At 44.3% G+C, this 19170-nt stretch overlaps 1 protein-coding gene across 4 annotated transcripts in view; it reads left to right on the top strand.

The window, feature by feature from the left end:
• The window catches only part of TMEM40 (transmembrane protein 40), a 43264-nt gene extending 24384 nt beyond the window's left edge, over positions 1 to 18880 (top strand). For 2 of the 4 annotated variants that reach the window (XM_077857744.1, XM_077857745.1), the window contains exons 5-11: positions 1095 to 1130; positions 1224 to 1256; positions 1640 to 1687; positions 5653 to 5724; positions 5806 to 5880; positions 6412 to 6474; positions 7230 to 7846. In XM_077857744.1, coding sequence (XP_077713870.1) covers positions 1095 to 1130; positions 1224 to 1256; positions 1640 to 1687; positions 5653 to 5724; positions 5806 to 5880; positions 6412 to 6474; positions 7230 to 7249 — 347 coding nt within the window. In that variant the 3' untranslated portion in view covers positions 7250 to 7846. Of the gene's footprint in view, positions 1 to 1094; positions 1131 to 1223; positions 1257 to 1639; positions 1688 to 5652; positions 5725 to 5805; positions 5881 to 6411; positions 6475 to 7229; positions 7847 to 18033 lie in introns of those variants that run through there. The other 2 variants (XM_077857746.1, XM_077857747.1) reach the window with 2 other exon arrangements.
• The last annotated feature ends 290 nt before the right edge of the window (positions 18881 to 19170 follow it).

The raw sequence follows: 19170 nt of genomic DNA on the forward strand, positions 1-19170 counted from the left end.
TCCCCCCCCCAAGACATTGGAGCTTCTTAGTAAATTACATTCTTGGAGTTGGTCTCATTTCATCTTTTCCTAGTAGGTATGTACCCTCCATACCGTCCACCCTTAAGTAACTTGCAGATAATGTTTTCTATTTGCATAGTAGCCCTAAAACAGTTCAGCATGCTTATTGTCATGTGCTGAGTGCCCCCTTCTGGTACTATGTCCTGGGGCTGACCTGAAGGATGGAAAGTGTGCAGGCATGGTGACTGCTGCTGGTAGTGGCTATACGGGGTCCTGCCTGCCCTTGAGTGGAAGGATTGGACAGGCCAGGAGAGAGGCCACCAGGAACTAGAATAGTCACCAAGAATCAGGATAAATGGGGTGGGTAGGCCACTGTAGACGAGATTAATGGGGAAGCTGCAGCTTGGGACAACTACATAAGGCTCACATCAGCCTCAGCAGCCCAGACAAGGTCAACACTCAGGGTATGGGGCTGGGGTTCCCAGTGTGCAGCCCATCTGGGCTTCCACCAACTCAGAGCCTAGTGGGGCTGGGTCCACGTGCCTGGGTGTCATCACCTGTATCTTGCATAGTCAAGAACAGGCACAGGCTGCAAACTGGTGACCACATGTGTGCAGATGTGTTTTATGTCTCATAGAGTCATCTTATTGTTATTATTATTATTGTTGTTACATTTCATCAACTCATACTTTTTCACATTTAGACATCTCAGAAATCAGGATGCATCTTAAAATTACTGGCAACTTATAATTAAAATTGGCAGTGGCTTTTCCTTACATAGTGATATGTGAAATAATGTCATGTCTCACAAACAATGACATCTTGATTCCATGGACTACAAGAGTTGCCAGCCTTTCTTATAATCAAGATGTTGATGTAAAAACCTGGATTTCTGGCTTCTTGTGGGAATTTGAATGACCTGTAAACACTAGACAAGCATTCCTACAGTGGCTGGTGGGTGGTGGCTGCCTTGCTCCAGTCACCCCAGTCACACGTAAAGTCTCTGAGTAAGATCCACCTTCCCCACAGTGTAACTTATCTCCACCCAGAGGATAAGGGATATGTACATGATAACTGATTTTCCTCCCATGTAGGTGCCCCTAGAGAGGTGGTGCCCTCTGGAGAATCAGGTAAGTGTCCACTTAGGGGAAGGGGGTTGTCAGTGCTGATGATGGGCAGTCTGGGCACTGTTAAGGCACTAATTTTGGATTTCTAATTTCCAGGACTCCGAAGAAAAGGCTCTGACCCAGCGAGTGGTAAATACACAAACTCCAAGAGGAGAGGGGGAGGTGGCCTGGATTCCAGGGGGTTAGGACAGGATCAGACAGCCTGAGAGGGCAGGTCAGTCACAGCAGAAATGACAGCACCAGCCAGAGCATCACCTTGATTCTGGAAAGAGATCTCCAAGGAAAGGAAACAGAATGCAGACTCGGGCCTGTGTAGCGAGGAGAGGAGTGAGTGGAGGTCCCAACGACAGATACACCTACCTTCACAGCTTTGCTCTGACTGGTCCTGTGGTGAGGGCCCTCTGTCCTGGGAAGAAGAACCCAGGAGAGCCAGTCTCAGGGAAGCAGGGAAGAGAAAACCCCACCTGTCCTCCTTCATCAATTTCAACACTCGTCTCTCTCTTGTTCTTAAGGAGAAGTAGAGGCCTCTGAGTTGAGAAGACTGAATATAAAGAAAGATGGTAAGGAAATAAGTTCCCCAAAACTGCTTCTCTTTGGTCAGATTTCTGACAGGGAGAAAGTCCTCTGGTGGCCTAGAAAAACAATGATCATAGCCTACCTCTGTCGTGTGCCCTACTTGCAAACTCCTCCACTTAGAATCACCTCAGGAAGGTGATACAATGCTCACTTTGTGCAGATATGGAAACGAAGGCCCAGGGATGGAGTGTGACCTTTCAACTAGCGACTGGCATACCTGGCCTCGAACCATGGTCCTGTGTCGCTTCTGCTATACAGTCACAGGGATGATAAAGGCTCCCCTCTAGCCCTCTGGCCATGATGGGGAGTTGGAAGTGGGGTGAGGAAGCCTGAGGTTAGCCTGGACTCTAGGGAAGGAGCCATGAGAACTGGAAGGAGCTCCATTGCTTTAAGCCTGGAGTCCATGAGGGCTTCACGGGGGAGGATGGGAAAGGGACAGGAGACCAGGGTGTTTTATGAAACAAATGGCAGTTGTCCTAGAAACATCTGGGGTTGTTGCAAAGGTTCACCTTCAGGGAGTGGGAGACCTTGGTGTGAGTCCCTGACTCTGCCTCTGTCCAGCTAAATGAACCAGTTTTTTTATTTTTTAAATATTTTATTTATTGATTTATGACAGACAGAGAGAGAGGCAGAGACACAGGCAGAGGGAGAAGCAGGCTCCTCGCAGGGAGCCCAATGTGGGACTCGATCCCAGGACCCCAGGATCACGCCCTGGGCGAAAGGCAGGCACTAAACTGTTGAGCCACTCAAGGTTCCATGAACTAGGGTTTTACAACTTTCCTGGGCCTGTTCTTTTTGATGGCTGCATAGTGTTCCATGGTATAAACTTATTTGTCCAGTCACCCACTGATGAACCTAGATGTGTCTGATTTTTTGCTGTTACTGTTGTTGCACCAAATACCACTACATTGGTATAAGATGGAGATTCCCAAAGTACAGGACATGACATTATACTCCAAAGCAAGAAGGTGATTTCCTTTTCTGCTCTCCTTCCTACCGCAAAATCTTAGTCCAGAACCCCTGCATCTTTTTTTTTAAGATTTTATTTATTTATTTATTTATTCATGAGAGACACAGAGGGAGAGAGAGAGAGGCAGAGACACAGGCAGAGGGAGAAGCAGGCTCCACGCAGGGAGCCCGACGTGAGACTTGATCCTGGGTCCCCAGGATCACACCCTGGGCCGAAGGTGGTGCTAAACCACTGAGCCACCCAGGCTGCCCCCAACCCCTGCGTCTTTAATGCTACCCTGACCCTTGCTCATTGCCCTTCAGACAGACAGCAGAGCCTTCTGTAATGACAACTCCCTGGCCGAGTCAAGGGCCCTGTGTTCTCTCCGCAGTGACTGGCCCAGTGCCTGGCAAAGTGCAGGAGGGCCTTAGTCACAGAGCACACCTGAACACCTGCCCAAGTCACAGAACCTGCCCTCAGCTCCTCACCATACTTCTGTGAGCGATAAGAACCCACCAAGGCACTTCTGGCCATTGGGCCCACAGAGATATGTGCACAGAGATTCATGTGTAGTGTTATTTGGTGCAGCAACAGTAACAGCAAAAAAATCAGACATCCGTAGGACAAATAAATTAAGTTTATACCATGGAACACTATGCAGCCATCAAAAAAAACAGGGCAGATCTACATATGTTCTGAGATGGAAAAATGGCCCTGATCTATCCATGAGAGGAAGAAAGCAAATGATAGAGCTGCAGCTGAACAAACTGGTCCTGCTTTTCTTAAAAATTCAAGTACAGTTAACAGATAGTGTTATATTAGTTTCAGGTACACAATATAATGATTCAATAATCCCACACATTTCTCAATGCTCATCATAACTTACTCTTTATCCCTTTCACCTGGTTCACCCCCCACCCCACACCTCTCCTCTGGGGACTATCAATGTGTTCTATTTAAGAATCTAGGTTTTTCGTTTGTCTCCTTTTTTTCTTTGTTTGTATGTTTGCTTTGTTCCTTAAATTCTATGTATGAGTGAAGTCATATGATGTTTATCTTTCTCTGACTGACTTGGTTCACATAGCATTATACCCTCTAAGTCCATCCATGTTGTTGTAAATGGCAAGATCTCATTCTTTTTATGGCTGGGTAATATTCCATAATATATACATACCACTTTTTGCTTTATCCATTCATTCATCAATGGACATGTGCGTTGCTTCCGTAATCTGAATGTTATAAACAATGCTACAATAGACACAGGGGTGCATATATCTTTTCAAATTAGTGTTTTCTTTTTCTTTGAGTAAACACCCAGTAGTGGAATTACTGGATTGTATGGTAATACTATTTTAAATTTTTTGAGGAACCTCCATAGTTGGTTTGCCACAATGGCTACAACACTTTTCATTCCCACCAACAGTACATGAGGGTTCCTTTTTCTCTACATCCTTGCCAACACTTGTTATTTCTTGTCTTTTTTATTTTAGTCATTCTGACAGGAATGAGGTGATATCTCATTTTGTTTTTCATTTGCGTTTCCCTGATGATGAGTGATGTTGAGTATCTTTTCATGCATCTATTGGCCATCTGTATGTCTTCTTTGGAAAAATGTCTCTTTATGTTTCTGCCCATTTTTATTCGGATTGTTATTATTATTGTTGTTGTTAAGTTATATAAATTCTGGGGCACCTGGGTGGCTCAGTTGTTTAACCATCTGCATTCAGCTCAAGTTGTGATCCCTGGGTCCTGAGATCGAGCCCCCAACCAGGCTCCCTGCTCAGTGGGGGGTCTGGTTCTCTCTCTCCTTCTGCTACTCCCTCTGCTTGAGCCCTCTCTCTCTATTTCTCTGTCAAATGAATAAATAAATAGATAAAAGTTATATAAATTCTTTATATACTTTGGATATTAACCCCTTATCAGATATGTCATTTGCAAATGTCTCCTCCCATTCCAAAGGTTGCCTTTATGGTTTGTTGATGGTTTCCTTCACTGTGCAGAAGCTTTTATTTTGGTGTCGTCCCATTTGTTTAATTTTGCTTTTGTTTCCCTTGCCTCAGGAGACATATCTAGAAAGAATTTGCTATGGCTGATGTCAAAGGAATTGCTGTCTATGTTTTCTGCAAGGAATTGTATGGTTTCCTGTCTCACATATAGGTCTTTCATCCATTTTGAATTTATTTTTGTGTACACTGTAAGAAAGTGGTCCAGTTTCATTCTTTGGCATGTCGCTGTCCCGGTTTCCCAATACTATTTGTTGAAGAGACTCTCTTTTTTCCATTGAATATTCTTGCCTCCTTTGTTGATGATTAATTGACCACAAAAGCATGGCTTTCTTTCTGGATTCTCTATTCTGTTCTATTGACCTATGTGTCTATTTTTATGCCAGTACCATACTGTTTTGATTACTATAGCTTTATAGTATATCTTTAAATCTGGGTTTGTGATACCTCCCTGCTTTTGGTTTTTTAAATGTGCCTATATATGCCTGGAAAGGTTTTGACAATCATTGCTTGCTTTTAAGGAGGGGGATTAGGGAGAGAAAATGGGGCCTTGTAAAACTTGTAGGCTTGACATATTTGCATTTTTTACAATTGCATGTAATATTCATTTGACAAACAAAATACTGGGCAGTCCTGCATGCCTGGCAGTGCTTTAGTCTCTGAGCAAAATCCCTACCCACCAACCTACTGAGGGGAACAGAGAATAAATCTGTTTCACATTTTTTCTTTTCTTTTCTTTCTTTCTTTTTTTTTTTTTTTTGAGAATAAGTGTAGTAATAATGATATAACAAGTTGAGTTGTGTCAGTGTTAGAAAAATAATAAAATGAGATAAAGCCTGGAAAGGAATGGGGCTGGGGTGCTTTCTTAGTTGGCCACTCAGGAGCGATGTGTCTGAATAAAGTCACATTGGAGCAGAGGCAGGAATACTTTTAGTAACAAAAAAAGAGAGAGAGAGAGAAAGAAGCAAATAGTAATCCCCCACCTCTGCCTTTACAGATGAGTTTTTCCATTTTGTCCTGCTCTGCTTTGCCATTGGGACCTTGCTGGTGTGTTATCACTATTATGCAGGTAAGGGCCATGGGAACAGGTCGGGGGATAGGAGGGTTCAGACTTGCAGGCTGACTGTTCTCTCCCCTGCTGCCCTGGCAGACTGGTTCATGTCCCTTGGGGTCGGCCTACTCACCTTCGCCTCCCTGGAGACTGTGGGCATCTACTTTGGGCTGGGTAAGCTCCCACAACCTCCCCCACACAGACTTTTTAGGGGGAGTGGCTGGACTCCCACTGATGCTCACCGGGGGCCAGAAAGCCACAACCTAAACATTTTTTTAAAGCTTTCCTTATGCTCATGTTTTCTTCCTGACCACTTTCGAGGTCATTGTGAGGTCGTTGGCAAAACCCTGTGGAAAAAAATGGGCAGCTCCACAAAAATGCAACAAAAACAGTTTAAAGCGGCAAACAAACAGAATTAGCTAGCTATGGAAAACAAGGCAGTTCATAGAGTGGGGTCCTGAATTCACTGAGTTTCCTGGCACTGTTATTGCTGTTCGAGGTCATTGTTTTTAATAATAATAACTCCAGTACTATTATCTAAGCTTAACCTGGCTGCCTGAAATTCCACCATTAATCCTTGTTTGTGTGGGTGAGGCCTTTGTAAGGGGTGGCAAGGGGGGCGGGGCGGAGGTAGAGTAGGTGGGTGGCCCTGGATCCCTTGCTGGGGCAAAAAGCTCAAGCTCCTTTCTCTTTGTTTGTGAGCAGTGTACCGGATCCACAGTGTCCTGCATGGCTTCATCCCCCTCTTTCAGAAGCTTAGGCTGATGGGTAATGTTTGCCTACTTCCTATGTTCACCTTCTTCCTCCCTATCAAAGTCTTCGGTTGCAATCGAGGCTTATTAGCCTATGGGAAACAGCACAGGGCCTGGAGTCAGGGGCCTGGGTTCAAGGTCTACCCCTGCCGATTGACCAGCGCTGGGGCCCAGGATCATCTTTTAGCCTCCATTTCCTCCACTGGATCATGTGTGTAATAATACCCACTGCACAAGTATGTGATGCAAACCATGTGAGGAGGAATGGATGCAGAAGTCCTTAAGTGTGGGACACAGTGGAAAAGTGAAGGGAATCTGGGTGTTCCTCATTCTCTCATAGAACTAACCCAAATGCTATTTTTGCCATAATTTTATTTGCCTACTAGGTGTGCTTCAGTCATGTTGCAGTTGACTGATGAGGGAGCCGAGGCCCAGAGAGGTGGAGTGACTTGCTGAGGGTCACACAGCTAGTGTGGCTGGGCTGTGCTAAAGGAGATCTCTTTGTTTCTGACCAGCAGCTCTGTGCTTACCGTTGCATCTCAAAACTGAGAGGCCAGGGGGCTGTGTGGCTCTGTGCTGGGGATATCTGTCTCCTCTAACCCATTTAATTCATAAAGGGGAAATTAGTTGCAGTGGCTGTGGGTCATGGAGACCCATGGCTTCTAGGGTGACCACATGATCCCAGCTGTGAGGACTATTTGGGCATGTGGGGATAATGGTGGAAAGGAGGCCTGGCTGCCTTCAGAATCCCATGTGGGCTTTATTTTCCAGGGTTCAGGAAGACTGACTGAGGCCAGTGCTGGGCTGGCTGCCACGCTGGGCCCCAGCATGACCACCACTGCATCTCCTGAGTGCACGAGGGCAGAGCCAAATCCTGGGAGACATGCAGGCGGGCCAGTCTAGAGCAATAAAGAGAGCACTTTTCCTTCCATGTAGTCTGAACGTTGGCACCAGCCTGGACCCAGGCATCATTTGGGCAGCACTGGTGTGCAATCCAGCTGTCAGGATGGAAGGCAGAGGCAAGGTGCCAGGCCTATGCCCTTCATGGTTTCCTGGATCAGCAGGAGGATTTTAGGATGTCACTACTGTCGGGAGACAGTACGAGACCCCTGGGCCCCACAAGCCGTAATCCGTGTGGGCTCCTGATTCCTTTCAAATCCCCAGGCCATCCAGGTGAGCTCTAAATCTTGCAGAGTTATTCGAGGAAACAAAGCCCACTGCCCCGAGGCAGGGAGTCATCATGCCAGGCCTCTAGGGTGAACCTGATACAGGCGAGATGTTGAAGACGAAAGCCACAGCATCAAGGCATCTTCTCTAGCCCCATCACCTACTCCCAGCCCTGCTGCCTTGGATTTCATCAAGATTCAAATAAAGGTTTTCTTTCCTGGGCTAAGAGTCAGCTAAATGTTCCTTCAGGTTTCTTGAGCATGACAACACATTTGGAGTCTCCTTTGACCCCATCTAGGCAGGGAGTGCACCTTGTCTATTGAGTAAAGTATAAAAGAGAATAAAAGTATAACCCCTCACTTTAGGTCCAAGATTCAAATTGTACAGGTTCAGAAACAGGGTTTTGCAAACATTCCTTGAAAAGATCTGGGGCCATTCGGTACTCTAAGCCAAACAAATACCAAAGTGGTGAAATAGGAGCATACATATACAGAAACCCATTGCAAACTTGGGTTGCATAAATGGAGGTATAGCATCTAAAGGAGGTGACAGTAGATCCTACTTTATTTTATTTTTTAAAAAATTTTATTTATTTATGATAGTCACACAGAGAGAGAGAGAGGCAGAGACACAGGCAGAGGGAGAAGCACGCTCCATGCACCGGGAGCCTGACATGGGACTCGATTCTGGGTCTTCAGGATTGCGCCCTGGGCCAAAGGCAGGTGCCAAACCCCTGCGCCACCCAGGGATCTCCTAGATCCTACTTTATACAGCTAGTCCACATCAACAGCATGTATTCAATTCCAGATCACATATTAAGAGCAATAGTGACACAGTAGAGAACATATAGAAGAGACCAGAGGGGAAATATAAAGAATGATTGAAGGGATGATAACTCTTCAATTTGCAGAAGAGAAAAGTGGGGCCTTTGCTGAGCTCACAGACTCTTGGAGGATACTTTCTTTTTTTTTTTTTTAAGATTTTATTTATTTATTCATGAGAGAGAGAGAGGAAGAGACACAGGCAGAGGGAGAAGCAGGCTCCATGCAGAAAGCCCAACCTGAGACTCGATCTTGGGGCTCCAGGATCACACCCTGGGCTGCAGGCTGCACTACACTGCTGTACCACCAGGGCTGCTCCCTGGAGGATACTTTCTTAAGTGTAAGATGGTCCAAGTACAGTCACATATGTTATCTGATTTAATTCTCACAGCAGCCTTGAGAGGTGTCAATCATCTTCATTTTGCAGATGGAGAAACAGAGACTCAAAGAGCTTTAGTAACTTGCTCAAGTTCCCACGGTAAGTGGCAGAGCTGCCATTTGAACCCAAGCATGTGCTCTCCTTATGCTAAGCTGCCTTATAGAGCTTGGCTAGTCTAGGCCTCCACCCCAGGCAAAGCAGTCAGGAGGCAGCTGCAGTTTTCCCTAGTGTTTCCAGACTTTGGGATTTCTGAATTAGAGAATATTTTTCTAAAAAATGAGTGGAGGGGGGTGTCTAGCTGGCTCAGTTGGTGGAGCATGCCAGTCTTGATCGTGGGATTTTAAGTTCGAGCCCCATGTTGGATATAGAGATTACTTAAAAATAAAATCTTTAAAAATAAATAAATAAAATTGATTTTATTTATAATAAATAAAGGCACCTCAGTGGCTCAGTCAGATAAGCAGCCAACTCTTGGTTTCGGCTCAGGTCATGATCTCAGGTCCTAAGATCAAGCCCTGCATCCAGTTCCACACTGGGTGTGAAGCCTGCTTGAGATTCTCTCTCCCTCTCCCCTGCTCTTCCCCCACTCCCACTTGCATACGTGCTCTCTCTCAAGTAAATAAGTAAATATATTAAAAAGTCAGAGGAGGGTGGCCAACTCTTTCCCTTGCTAATTGAAGACCATAAAAACAACAAAGGACATCAACCATCAGCATCATTTTATAAAAGAAAGAATAGTTTTACATCAAAAAAGCAAGCATTAGAAAGAAAAGGTTTTAAATGAATAAACGAAACTTTCTGAAAATTTTGCTGCGTGTCCTTTTTCCTCAAATGACCATGGTCTGGTGAAAAAATCATCTTTCAGAAACCATGAAACTGGAGAATTTACAAGCACTTTTACATTCTCTTTTTTCTACTCTGGTTCTAAGGCACCTCTCTCAGTGAAGCTTACTTCATTTCAGAAGAATAGTGACCTCCGAGCAGGGAATGTTCTTGATACTCACAACTGTGCTGTCTCAACATCTGGCTCTGAGCCCAGCCTTGACATGGATGTCCAGGGCAAGGTTCACCTTTACTCCCCTTCCTCAAGACTGTTTTGTTGTTCTGGGTCCCTTGCATTTCCACACGAGTTTTAGAAGCAGCTCCTCGGGGATCTCTGGGTGGATCAGCGGTTCAGCGCCTGCCTTCGGCCCAGGGTGTGATCCTGGAGACCCGGGATCGAGTCCCACGTCGAGCTCCTGGCATGGAGCCTGCTTCTCCCTCTGCCTTTCTCTCTCTCTCTCTCTCTGTTTATCATGAATAAACAAATAAATATTATATATAAAAAAAAGACGCAGCTCCTCAACTTCACAAAGAAGCCAGTGGGAATTGTAGTAGGATTGTATTACATCTGAAGATAAATTTGAAGAGTACTGTGCTTCCTTTTTAACATTTACATTAGAAAAAAAAATTGCCCCAAATCCCAGCACCCAAAATCAACTACAATTAATATTTGGGTGTGTTTCCTGTGAGTCTTTAGTGCAGGAGTTATTTATTTTTATTTGGGCCCTTTTCTCTTGCACATAGAATAAGGATTTTTCCACCATATAACAAGGATTTTTCCATAAGCAGCATTTCCAGCCACTGTGCTTTTCATGCTTTGCATAGTAATCCCTCCAGATCTAGGTAATAATATCAATGGCTAACATCTGTTCAATACTTCTTACTTGCTGGCTGTGGAGCTAAGCTCTTGATAGACATCGTATCATTTCATCTTCATTGAAACCCTGTGAGGTAGCATGTGTCATGATCTCCATTTTAGAGATGAGAAAACGAAGAGACAGGAAGCTAGATCCGGTATTTATCAAACATGAAGAGAATGAAAGTTTTTTTTTTTTTTTTTTTTTGAGAATGAAAGTTTTCATGATAGAAATATGAACCTACAGAATTGAGGACGATGTGGTTAACCTCATTTTGTGAGATGCTGGGTCCTTGTGGCTGGCTCTGCTGCTGCCCGGCTGGGATTTTGGCCAAGTTCTTCTCTGCCCTGGCCTCACTATCCTCATCTGTACAGCGGGGATCACAGCAGTGCCCACCTCACAGTGTTGCAGCAAGGAGCACATGAGATAATTGCATAAGGTCTTTATTTTTAAAGGATCATCCATACAGATTTTTATTAGATGCCTAGTTTTATGTCTCATATATTATAATAATTAATTTTATTAAAACCCTGTTATGGAGATTTTTTTCAGGTTTATATTCTCATATTTGTTTTTTATTTTATTTATTTATTTATTTATGAAAGTCACACATAGAGAGAGAGGCAGACACACAGGCAGAGGGAGAGGAAGAAGCAGGCCCCATGCACCGGGAGCCCGACGTGGGACTCGATCCCGGGTCTCCAGGATCACGCCCTGGGCCAAAGGCAGGCGCTAAACCGCTGCGCCACCCAGGGATCCCATATTCTCCTATTTGAAGATAATCCTTTTTGTTTGTTTTTGTGTCTGCTTTTATTATTTGAGTATAGTTGATACATAAAGTCTTATGCACAGTCTCTGGCACATAGTAGGTGCTCAATAAAAGCATCTTTATAAAAATTTACTTGTCAGAAAGAGAGAGCACAAGCAGAGTGTGCAGCAGGCTCCTCACTGAGCAGGGAGCCTGAGGCGGGGTTCGATCCCAGGACCCCTGGGATCATCACCTGAGCCAAAGGCAGATGCTTAACCACCTGAGCCTCCCAGGAGTCCCTCAATAAGAGCATCTCATTGGAAGTTACTTGATTAGAGCAGGGGCATACATCTGCTCTCTTAAGTCAGGCAAGCCAAGTCAGCCAGTTGCAGAAAAACAAGGAGCCTGGGAGAGGAGGTCAGGAAAGCTGATAACCTGGCCGAAGCTGTCAGCCAGGAACAACAGCTGAGTGGTATCCAGAGCCAGCAGGAAAATGGGACCACACCAGGTTCAAGAGAGAGAGCTAATATAGGGGATATGTTAATAGGCACAGGAGGATTGAAAAGACAAAAGGGGCCACTGAGGTATCACAGTGCCTAACAGAGCAAAGCAGCTACCACCTAGGGTGAGGAACAAAGGAAAGAGGTTTGAGTAATGACAACCAAGAAGTTCAGGAGAGGGCCCCACAGAGCGACATCCCAGACCTCTGAGGAGGGGGCACTGCCTGGCAGGGCTGCTGTCTCTCCTGGGGGTTCAGTGAGGCTGGTTCAGGACCAGTGATGTCAGATCTCTGATCTCAACAGAAGCCAGATTTTTTTTTTATTGTTGGCAACTAACTTTTTTTTATTTTTTATTTTTAAAGATTTATTTATTTATTTATTTATTTATTTATTTATTTATTTATTTATGAGAGAGAGAGAGGCAGAGACACAGGAGGAGGGAGAAGCAGGTTCCATGCCGGGAGCCGGATGTGGGACTCGATTCTGGGACTCCAGGATCGTGCCCTGGGCCAAAGGCAGGCGCTAAACCACTTAGTCACCCAGGGATCCCCTAACTTTTTTTTATTTTCAAATTCTGCTGTGGAAAATGATTCCTTAAAAAGTTAGAAGAGGTGCCTGGATGGCTCAGTGAGTTAAGCACCTGCTGTCTGCTCAGGTCTGATCCCAGGGCTCCCTGCTTAGTAGGGAGTCTGCTTCTCCCCCTTCCCCTACCCCTCCCCCTGCTTGTGCTCTCTCTCTCTTTCCTTCTCTCTCATAAATAAATAAAATCTCTTTAAAAAATTAAAAGTAGGGCAGCCCGGGTGGTTCAGGGGTTTAGCGCCGCCTTCAGCCCAGGGCGTGATCCTGGAGTCTCTGGATCGAGTCCCGCGTCGGGTTCTCCGCATGGAGCCTGCTTCTCCCTCTGCCTGTGTCTCTGCCTCTCTCTGTGTCTCTCATGAATAAATAAATAAAATCTTTAAAAAAATTAAAAGTACAATTACTATTTGCTCCAGTAAGTCCACTTTTGGGCATATTGCCCCAAAGAATTTTTAAAAATATTTTATTTATTTATTCATGAGAGACACAGAGAGAGAGGCAGAGACAAAGGCAAAGGGAGAAGCAGGCTCTCTGACAGGAGCCCGATGCAGGACTCAATCCCAGGACCCAAGGATCATGACCTGAGCTGAAGGCAGATGCTCAACCACCCAGCCACCCAGGTGTCCCTATCCCAAAGAACTGAAAGCAGAGATTCAAAGAGATACTTGCACACCCTTGTTCATAGCAACATTATTCACAATTCTAAAAGCTAGAGGGAACCCAAGTGTCCATCAGTGGATGAATGGATAAACAAAATGTGGTCTTTCCATAAATGGAATATTATTCAGCCTTAAAAAGGAAGGAAATTCTGTCATGTGCTACCACATGGATGAACTTTGAGGACATTATCCTCAGTGAAATCAACCAGTTGTAAAAGAACAAATACTATGTGATTCCACCTATATGAGGTCTCTAGAGTAGCCTGATTTATAGAGACAGGAAGTAGAAAGGCCAATGCCAGGGGCTGTCTGGGGGAGGGGAATGGGAAGTTTTTGTTTGGTGGGTATAGTTTCTGTTGGGGAAGATGAGAAAGTTCTGGGGATGGTTGCTGGGGATGGTTGTGCAACATGCAAAAGTATTCAATGTCACTGAACTGTACACTTAAAATGGATAAGATGGTAAATTATATGTAATGTGTATATTACCACAATTTTTTTTAAAAAATGCAAATTATCTGTGGCTAAACAAAACTGTATCTGGCCTGCAGGCCATCTGTGCAAGGGGGCTTTCCATAGTGTTAAGCTGGAGGTACACACAAAATGGGAGACAAAGAGCAAGGACACAATCATTGTCCAATTTGGGGGCAGCCTGACTACAGTGTGGGAACAGGATTTGAGGCCCAGGTCTGCCTCTGCTAACCTTGGCTTCTCTGAGCCCCCGTTGTCAAAGGAGGGGCTTGGGTGGGTCAGGTTGTCGGAGCCCCCCCTCAGGTACTGGGAGAAAGCCCCCACTCTCTGGATTTTAGTGTAGGGTACATCTGCCTTAGTATGCTGCCTCCCTGGGGCCCCAGCCCCCAGCACTGCCATTGGCCCTTCTCACTGCTCCTCTGCCCAGCTAGAGCTCAAGGCCAGCACCAGCCCAGGGTCTGGTTACACCTCAGGCGTCAAGCAGATTCCCAGTCCAATGTGTGGTCTAAAAATAAAGTATTAAATCCTAAGACCAGGAAGGCAGGATTGCAAGTGGAGGAGGGAGGGAGAAAGCACTTGGATCAGGATGGGCTTCTATCTCTGGTTGCCCTGGAATCTGTGCAGTGGATTTCTGTTGTAACCACTGGAGAGATGATGGGAATATGAGAATATTTTGAGGCCATAGACGCCAGCTTGCTTTGGGAAGATAGGAGAGAAGCCCGAGAGGACAGTGGCAGTTGTTTGCCTCCTTCTTCTGACACAGCCACAGGAATCCTCTGTCTATTCCAGAGGATGTGGGCCTAGACCAGAGATAGAGCCAAGGATGCTGCTGACTGAACCTGGGAAGCTGGGGAAAGCACTTGACATTGAGCTAGGTTTTGATGGAGAGGCATAAGGAAAGGTTTCTAGGCAGAGGGTGCAGTGTGGGCAAAGGCATATGGGAATAAAAGAGGATATACATCTAGAAAGCAACAGGTAGTCAGTCTGGTATGGTTGAGGCATATAGGCTGTGCATAAGAGTGAGGATTAGTGGGCCATGGAGCACACAACGTAAACTGTCCCTTTTTTCCCCCAACAGGACTTTAAGAGCCAGGATAAGGATTTAGGGATTTTAAGGATTTAGACTGAGGACACTGGGGAACCATGGAAGGTGTTTGAGCTAGAAATGGCACAGTGAGATTGTATTTTAGAAAGATCCCTCAGTGGGGGTCATGGGTTCAAGAAAATGAGCTTTACAGACCTTGACTCCAGGGGTTGTAACTGACAAAGGGCTGTTGTCCTCTTCGTTTGCATCAAGGCCATGCTTCCCATGGGCTCCCAGCCAATGACTTAACACAAGGGGTTTGCAGAGACACAGGACCGCCTGATATCTACCAGACCTTCCTTAGACAACCTGGCACACCAGAACCTTCCACCCAACCTTCCTTCTTCACCTGGGGCTCGATGTACATCACAGCCTGACAGCTCTCCCAGCCTTTCACTCCCTCCTCGTGTTCTCTAGCCCGGGTGTTTCGCCTAATAAAATCCTTCCATAGTTTATCCACTCCCGTGCTAGCTTCTCAGAAGGCCAAGATAAACAGGGTGAGACTAGAGGCAGGGGGTATCAGTGGCCACAGGATCAGAGAGGAAGGGTGACTTTGAAGACATTTTAAAGGTCTAAGCCACAGTATGTCTTCAACTCTACACCCACCTCCAGCACCCCTGGGGTTGTGGCTCTTGACACCCAGGATGAGGATTGTCTATGTCCGTATCTGTCTCCCCCACTAGCTTCTGAGTTTGTCCAATAAATAAGTGAATGAGTGAATGAATGAATGAATGAAGTAAAGGGAAAAGAATCTAGGATGATCCTCGAGCTCTACTTGGGGCCCCTTAGTGGCAGCTACTCAACCCACTGAGCCACCCAGGTGCCCCTGAGCTTTCCTAGTTTAAACAACACTCTTTTCCAAAGTAGGTTGACTCATTACCCTCTGGCACATCCAGTGGCACTATCAGCTCACCAACACTTGGTACTAACAGTTTTTTATTTTAGCTCATTTCATTTTTTAAAGATGTTTTTAAAGTTTATTTAAGCAATCTCTATACCCAATGTGGGGCTTGAGTTTATGACCCCGAGATCGAGGGCCACATGCTCCACCTACTGAGCCAGCCAGTTGCCCCATAGATGGCCTTTTAATTTGAGTCAATATGTTAGGCATACAATGTTATCCAATTGTGTTTACTTTGCATTTCCCATTTACTAATGAAATTGAGCGGTTTTTTACATATTTAGTATCTTTTGGGGAAGAGCTGGATCAAGTTTTAATCAATTTTTTCTCTTTTGCTTGTCTGCCTTCTTCCTGTTGATTGTAAAAAATTATTTCTTTTCTTTTTTTTTCTTTCTTTCTTTGTTTTGTTTTGTTTTGTTTTTGGTGGGCAGCAAAGCAAGGTTTATTGGGCGATAGCAAAGTAATAGTACAAAGCTCCCAGAGAGTGAGGGGACCTGAGGCAGTTGCCCGATAGTAAAAATTCTTGATATATCTTTGATTCTACCCTAGGTTTAATATTTGATGTCTAAATGTGTATGTTTTGGTGATATTTTCTCACTCCATGGCTCATCTTTTCACTTTTTACGATGTTAAAATCCCTAATCTTATATTCAACAGTCTCTTGTCTCTAAAGGAATAAGTGAACAATGTATTAGATTGATTTTGGGATTTAAAACGATGCTTTGGAAAACAACATCACTTCTGTGATATTCCTGCCTAAGTACATAAACTGAATCTCATCATAGGAAATATCTGACAAACCAGATAGAGGGATATCTTACAAAATAGCTAATCCACATTCTTCAAAAGTGTCAATGTTTACAAGACAGAGAAAGGAGCTTTCAGAGATTAATTAAAGCTGAAGAGATATAAAAAATGAATAAAAACATGATCTTGAATTTTCTTCAGTTATAGGGGACATGATTGGGACAACTGGCAAAATCTGAATAAGATTTGCAGATAAAACATTATTACTGTGCCACTATTAAGACATTATTAATGTATCATTGTCAGTTTCTTGGCTCTGATCATTGTATTGTGGTTATGTAGGGAAACATCCTTGTTTTCAGTAAACACACACGGAAGGATTTAGGATAAAGAGGCATCACCTCTGCAAGTTGCTCTTAAATTCAGGAAAGAAAAGTACTTACAGAGAGAAAGATGAAATAAATGTGATAATTGTTAACATCTGAGAATCTAATGAAGGGGATATTCTTGCAACTTCTCTTTATGTCTGAAATTATGTCAAAAAAAAAAAAAATCTGATCACCACAATGGCTGCTGAAATCAGAGATTAGCCAAGATCAGGAACTAGAGATTTCTGCTACAAACACAAACAACTCAAAAGTAAATGGACAAAAATAAAATTTGTTTTAAGATTTCATTTTGCATTCATCTGACAGCACAAGCAGGGGGAAGGGCAGGCAGAGGGAGAAGTAAGCATCCTCCTGAGCAAGGACCCCAATGGGGGGCCCTGGGATCATGACCTGAGCTGAAGGCTGACGCTTAACCATTTAACTGACTGAGCCACCCAGGGTGCCCCCAACAAAAAAAACTTTAGTAGACACGTTGATTAAGAGGAAATGCACCTGGCCAATAAAAATATGAAAACATGCTTTATCTCATTAATTATCAGGAAATAAATAAAACAAATTAAATTAAACTAAATATAAATGAAGAAAAAAAATAAATTAAACAAAATAACAATGAGATACCACTCCACACCTACCAGATTGGTAAAAATGAATTATCTGATGATACTAACTGCAGCCCCACAAGCATTGGGAATGAACATTTATTGGTTCACTCCCTTTGGGAAGTCGTTTGGCATTGTCTAATAAAGCCAGATATACACATTCTGTAGTCCAACAACTTCACTCTTAGATATGTAACCAGAGAAATGCTGGCGTGTTTGTGGCAAGACGCATGTACAAGAATGGACACAGCAGCAGCACTATCTAAGCTGGAATCTAAGCACTATCTAAGCTATCCAGGCTGGAAACAGCCCAAATATCCATGAACAGGAGAACGGACCAAGTGTAGTAATAGTCATATCCTGGAATGTTATACACCAATGAAAATGAACACACTACATCTGCATGAAACAACATAGATGGCCCTCAGAAATACAAAAATAATATATTTTTACAAATATAACATTGAATAAAGTCATATGGTTTTGCTTACATCAAGTTTCCAAGTAGACAAAACTAAAGCTATATTGATTACAGATACACAAACAGTAGTAGAACTATGAACAGATCCCTAAGCGTGGAGAGTGTTTAATCTATAGGAGGAGTGTGATTGAGCAGGGGAGTGGGGGGCGTGTAGAGGTCTGAGGTGTTGGCAGTGTTCTATTTTTTTTTTTTTTTTTTAGTGTTCTATTTTTTAACCTGGGTCGTGGTTGTTACACGAGAGCTTACTTTGTAACTACTTTTCAACCTGTGTGTCTATCTTGGATACTTTTCTCTGTGTTACATTCCACAATAACAACGCTCTAGATCGAGTACTGTACTAGGAACAAAAGCAACCTTTGCTCCTTGCTCCACTGCAGGTGCTATTGCAGCATGTGGACACAAGAGGGAGCGCTAACCAGCGGGCCGCGGCGACAAGAGGTTTCCTAGCAACGGGAAAAACATCGCGGAGGAAAACTTGCTGAGAGTCGTTAACTGATGTGTTCTGGCTCCTGCACCTGCCAGGCGGGCCCTGGGTCGGCTTCTGGTACCTGAAGCGTCTCTGCTGGGTCTAAGAGCGCCTCTGACCTTTCCGAACGGGCTCTTCTCCCAAACGCGAGGTTGAGCCTGGGGAGGCTGCACTCTCTCGTCCGCCAACTTGGGTTTCTCGCCAGTGTCAGATAAGGACACCCTCAGGCCCTGACCAAGGGCCCTTCTGCTAAGGCTGCAAACGCATCCCAGTGTTCTTCTCGAAAAAAGAAAGAAATTAAGAGGGGAATTTGCCCACAGCCTTCTAAGGCACCAGGCCCCAAAGGAAGAAGGCTTTCAAGATTTGGGTTGTGGTGAAGGTTTTCTGGATTGCTGACAAAACGTAAGGTTTTATAATGAATACGTAAATCTCATGCTAAGTAGGGTAATGGTGACACGCATATGCAGAATACATTGTGGGAGCTTTCCCATACCTCATCTTACTTAATTTCAAAATCATTCTGGTATCATTCCATGTAGCACATGAAGAAACTTGAGACTCAAGGACGTTACTGGGATGAAGTTCAGAGCTTTCTTCCCCAACCCAATTTACGAAAGGATAAATATGAGTTTATTCTGAAAGAGGAGAAACTGTTGTCTCAAACAAAGACATGAAAATTTAAACAAGTAACTTATTTTCTCCATTAATTATCCATACTACTTCAAATCATATAAATCATATGTCTCACTGTTGGGAAACGGGCAGTCTTGCACAACGGGAGTCTTTAAAATGCTTCTATCTGGGGATCCCTGGGTGGCTCAGTGGTTTAGCTCCTGCCTGTGGCCCAGGGCGTGATCCTGGAGTCCTGGGATCGAGTCCCGCATCGGGCTCCCTGCATGGAGCCTGCTTCTCCCTCCTCCTGTGTCTCTGCTTCTCTCTCTCTCTCTCTATCATAAATAAATAAATCTTTAAAAAAAAATAAAATAAATAAAATAAAATGCTTCTATCCTTCCCTTGATCCACCATCCTCACCTCTTTTCTTTTTCTT

The sequence above is a fragment of the Canis aureus genome, chromosome 19, assembly GCF_053574225.1.
Source record: "Canis aureus isolate CA01 chromosome 19, VMU_Caureus_v.1.0, whole genome shotgun sequence".
In the NCBI taxonomy this organism is placed as follows: Eukaryota; Metazoa; Chordata; class Mammalia; order Carnivora; family Canidae; genus Canis; species Canis aureus.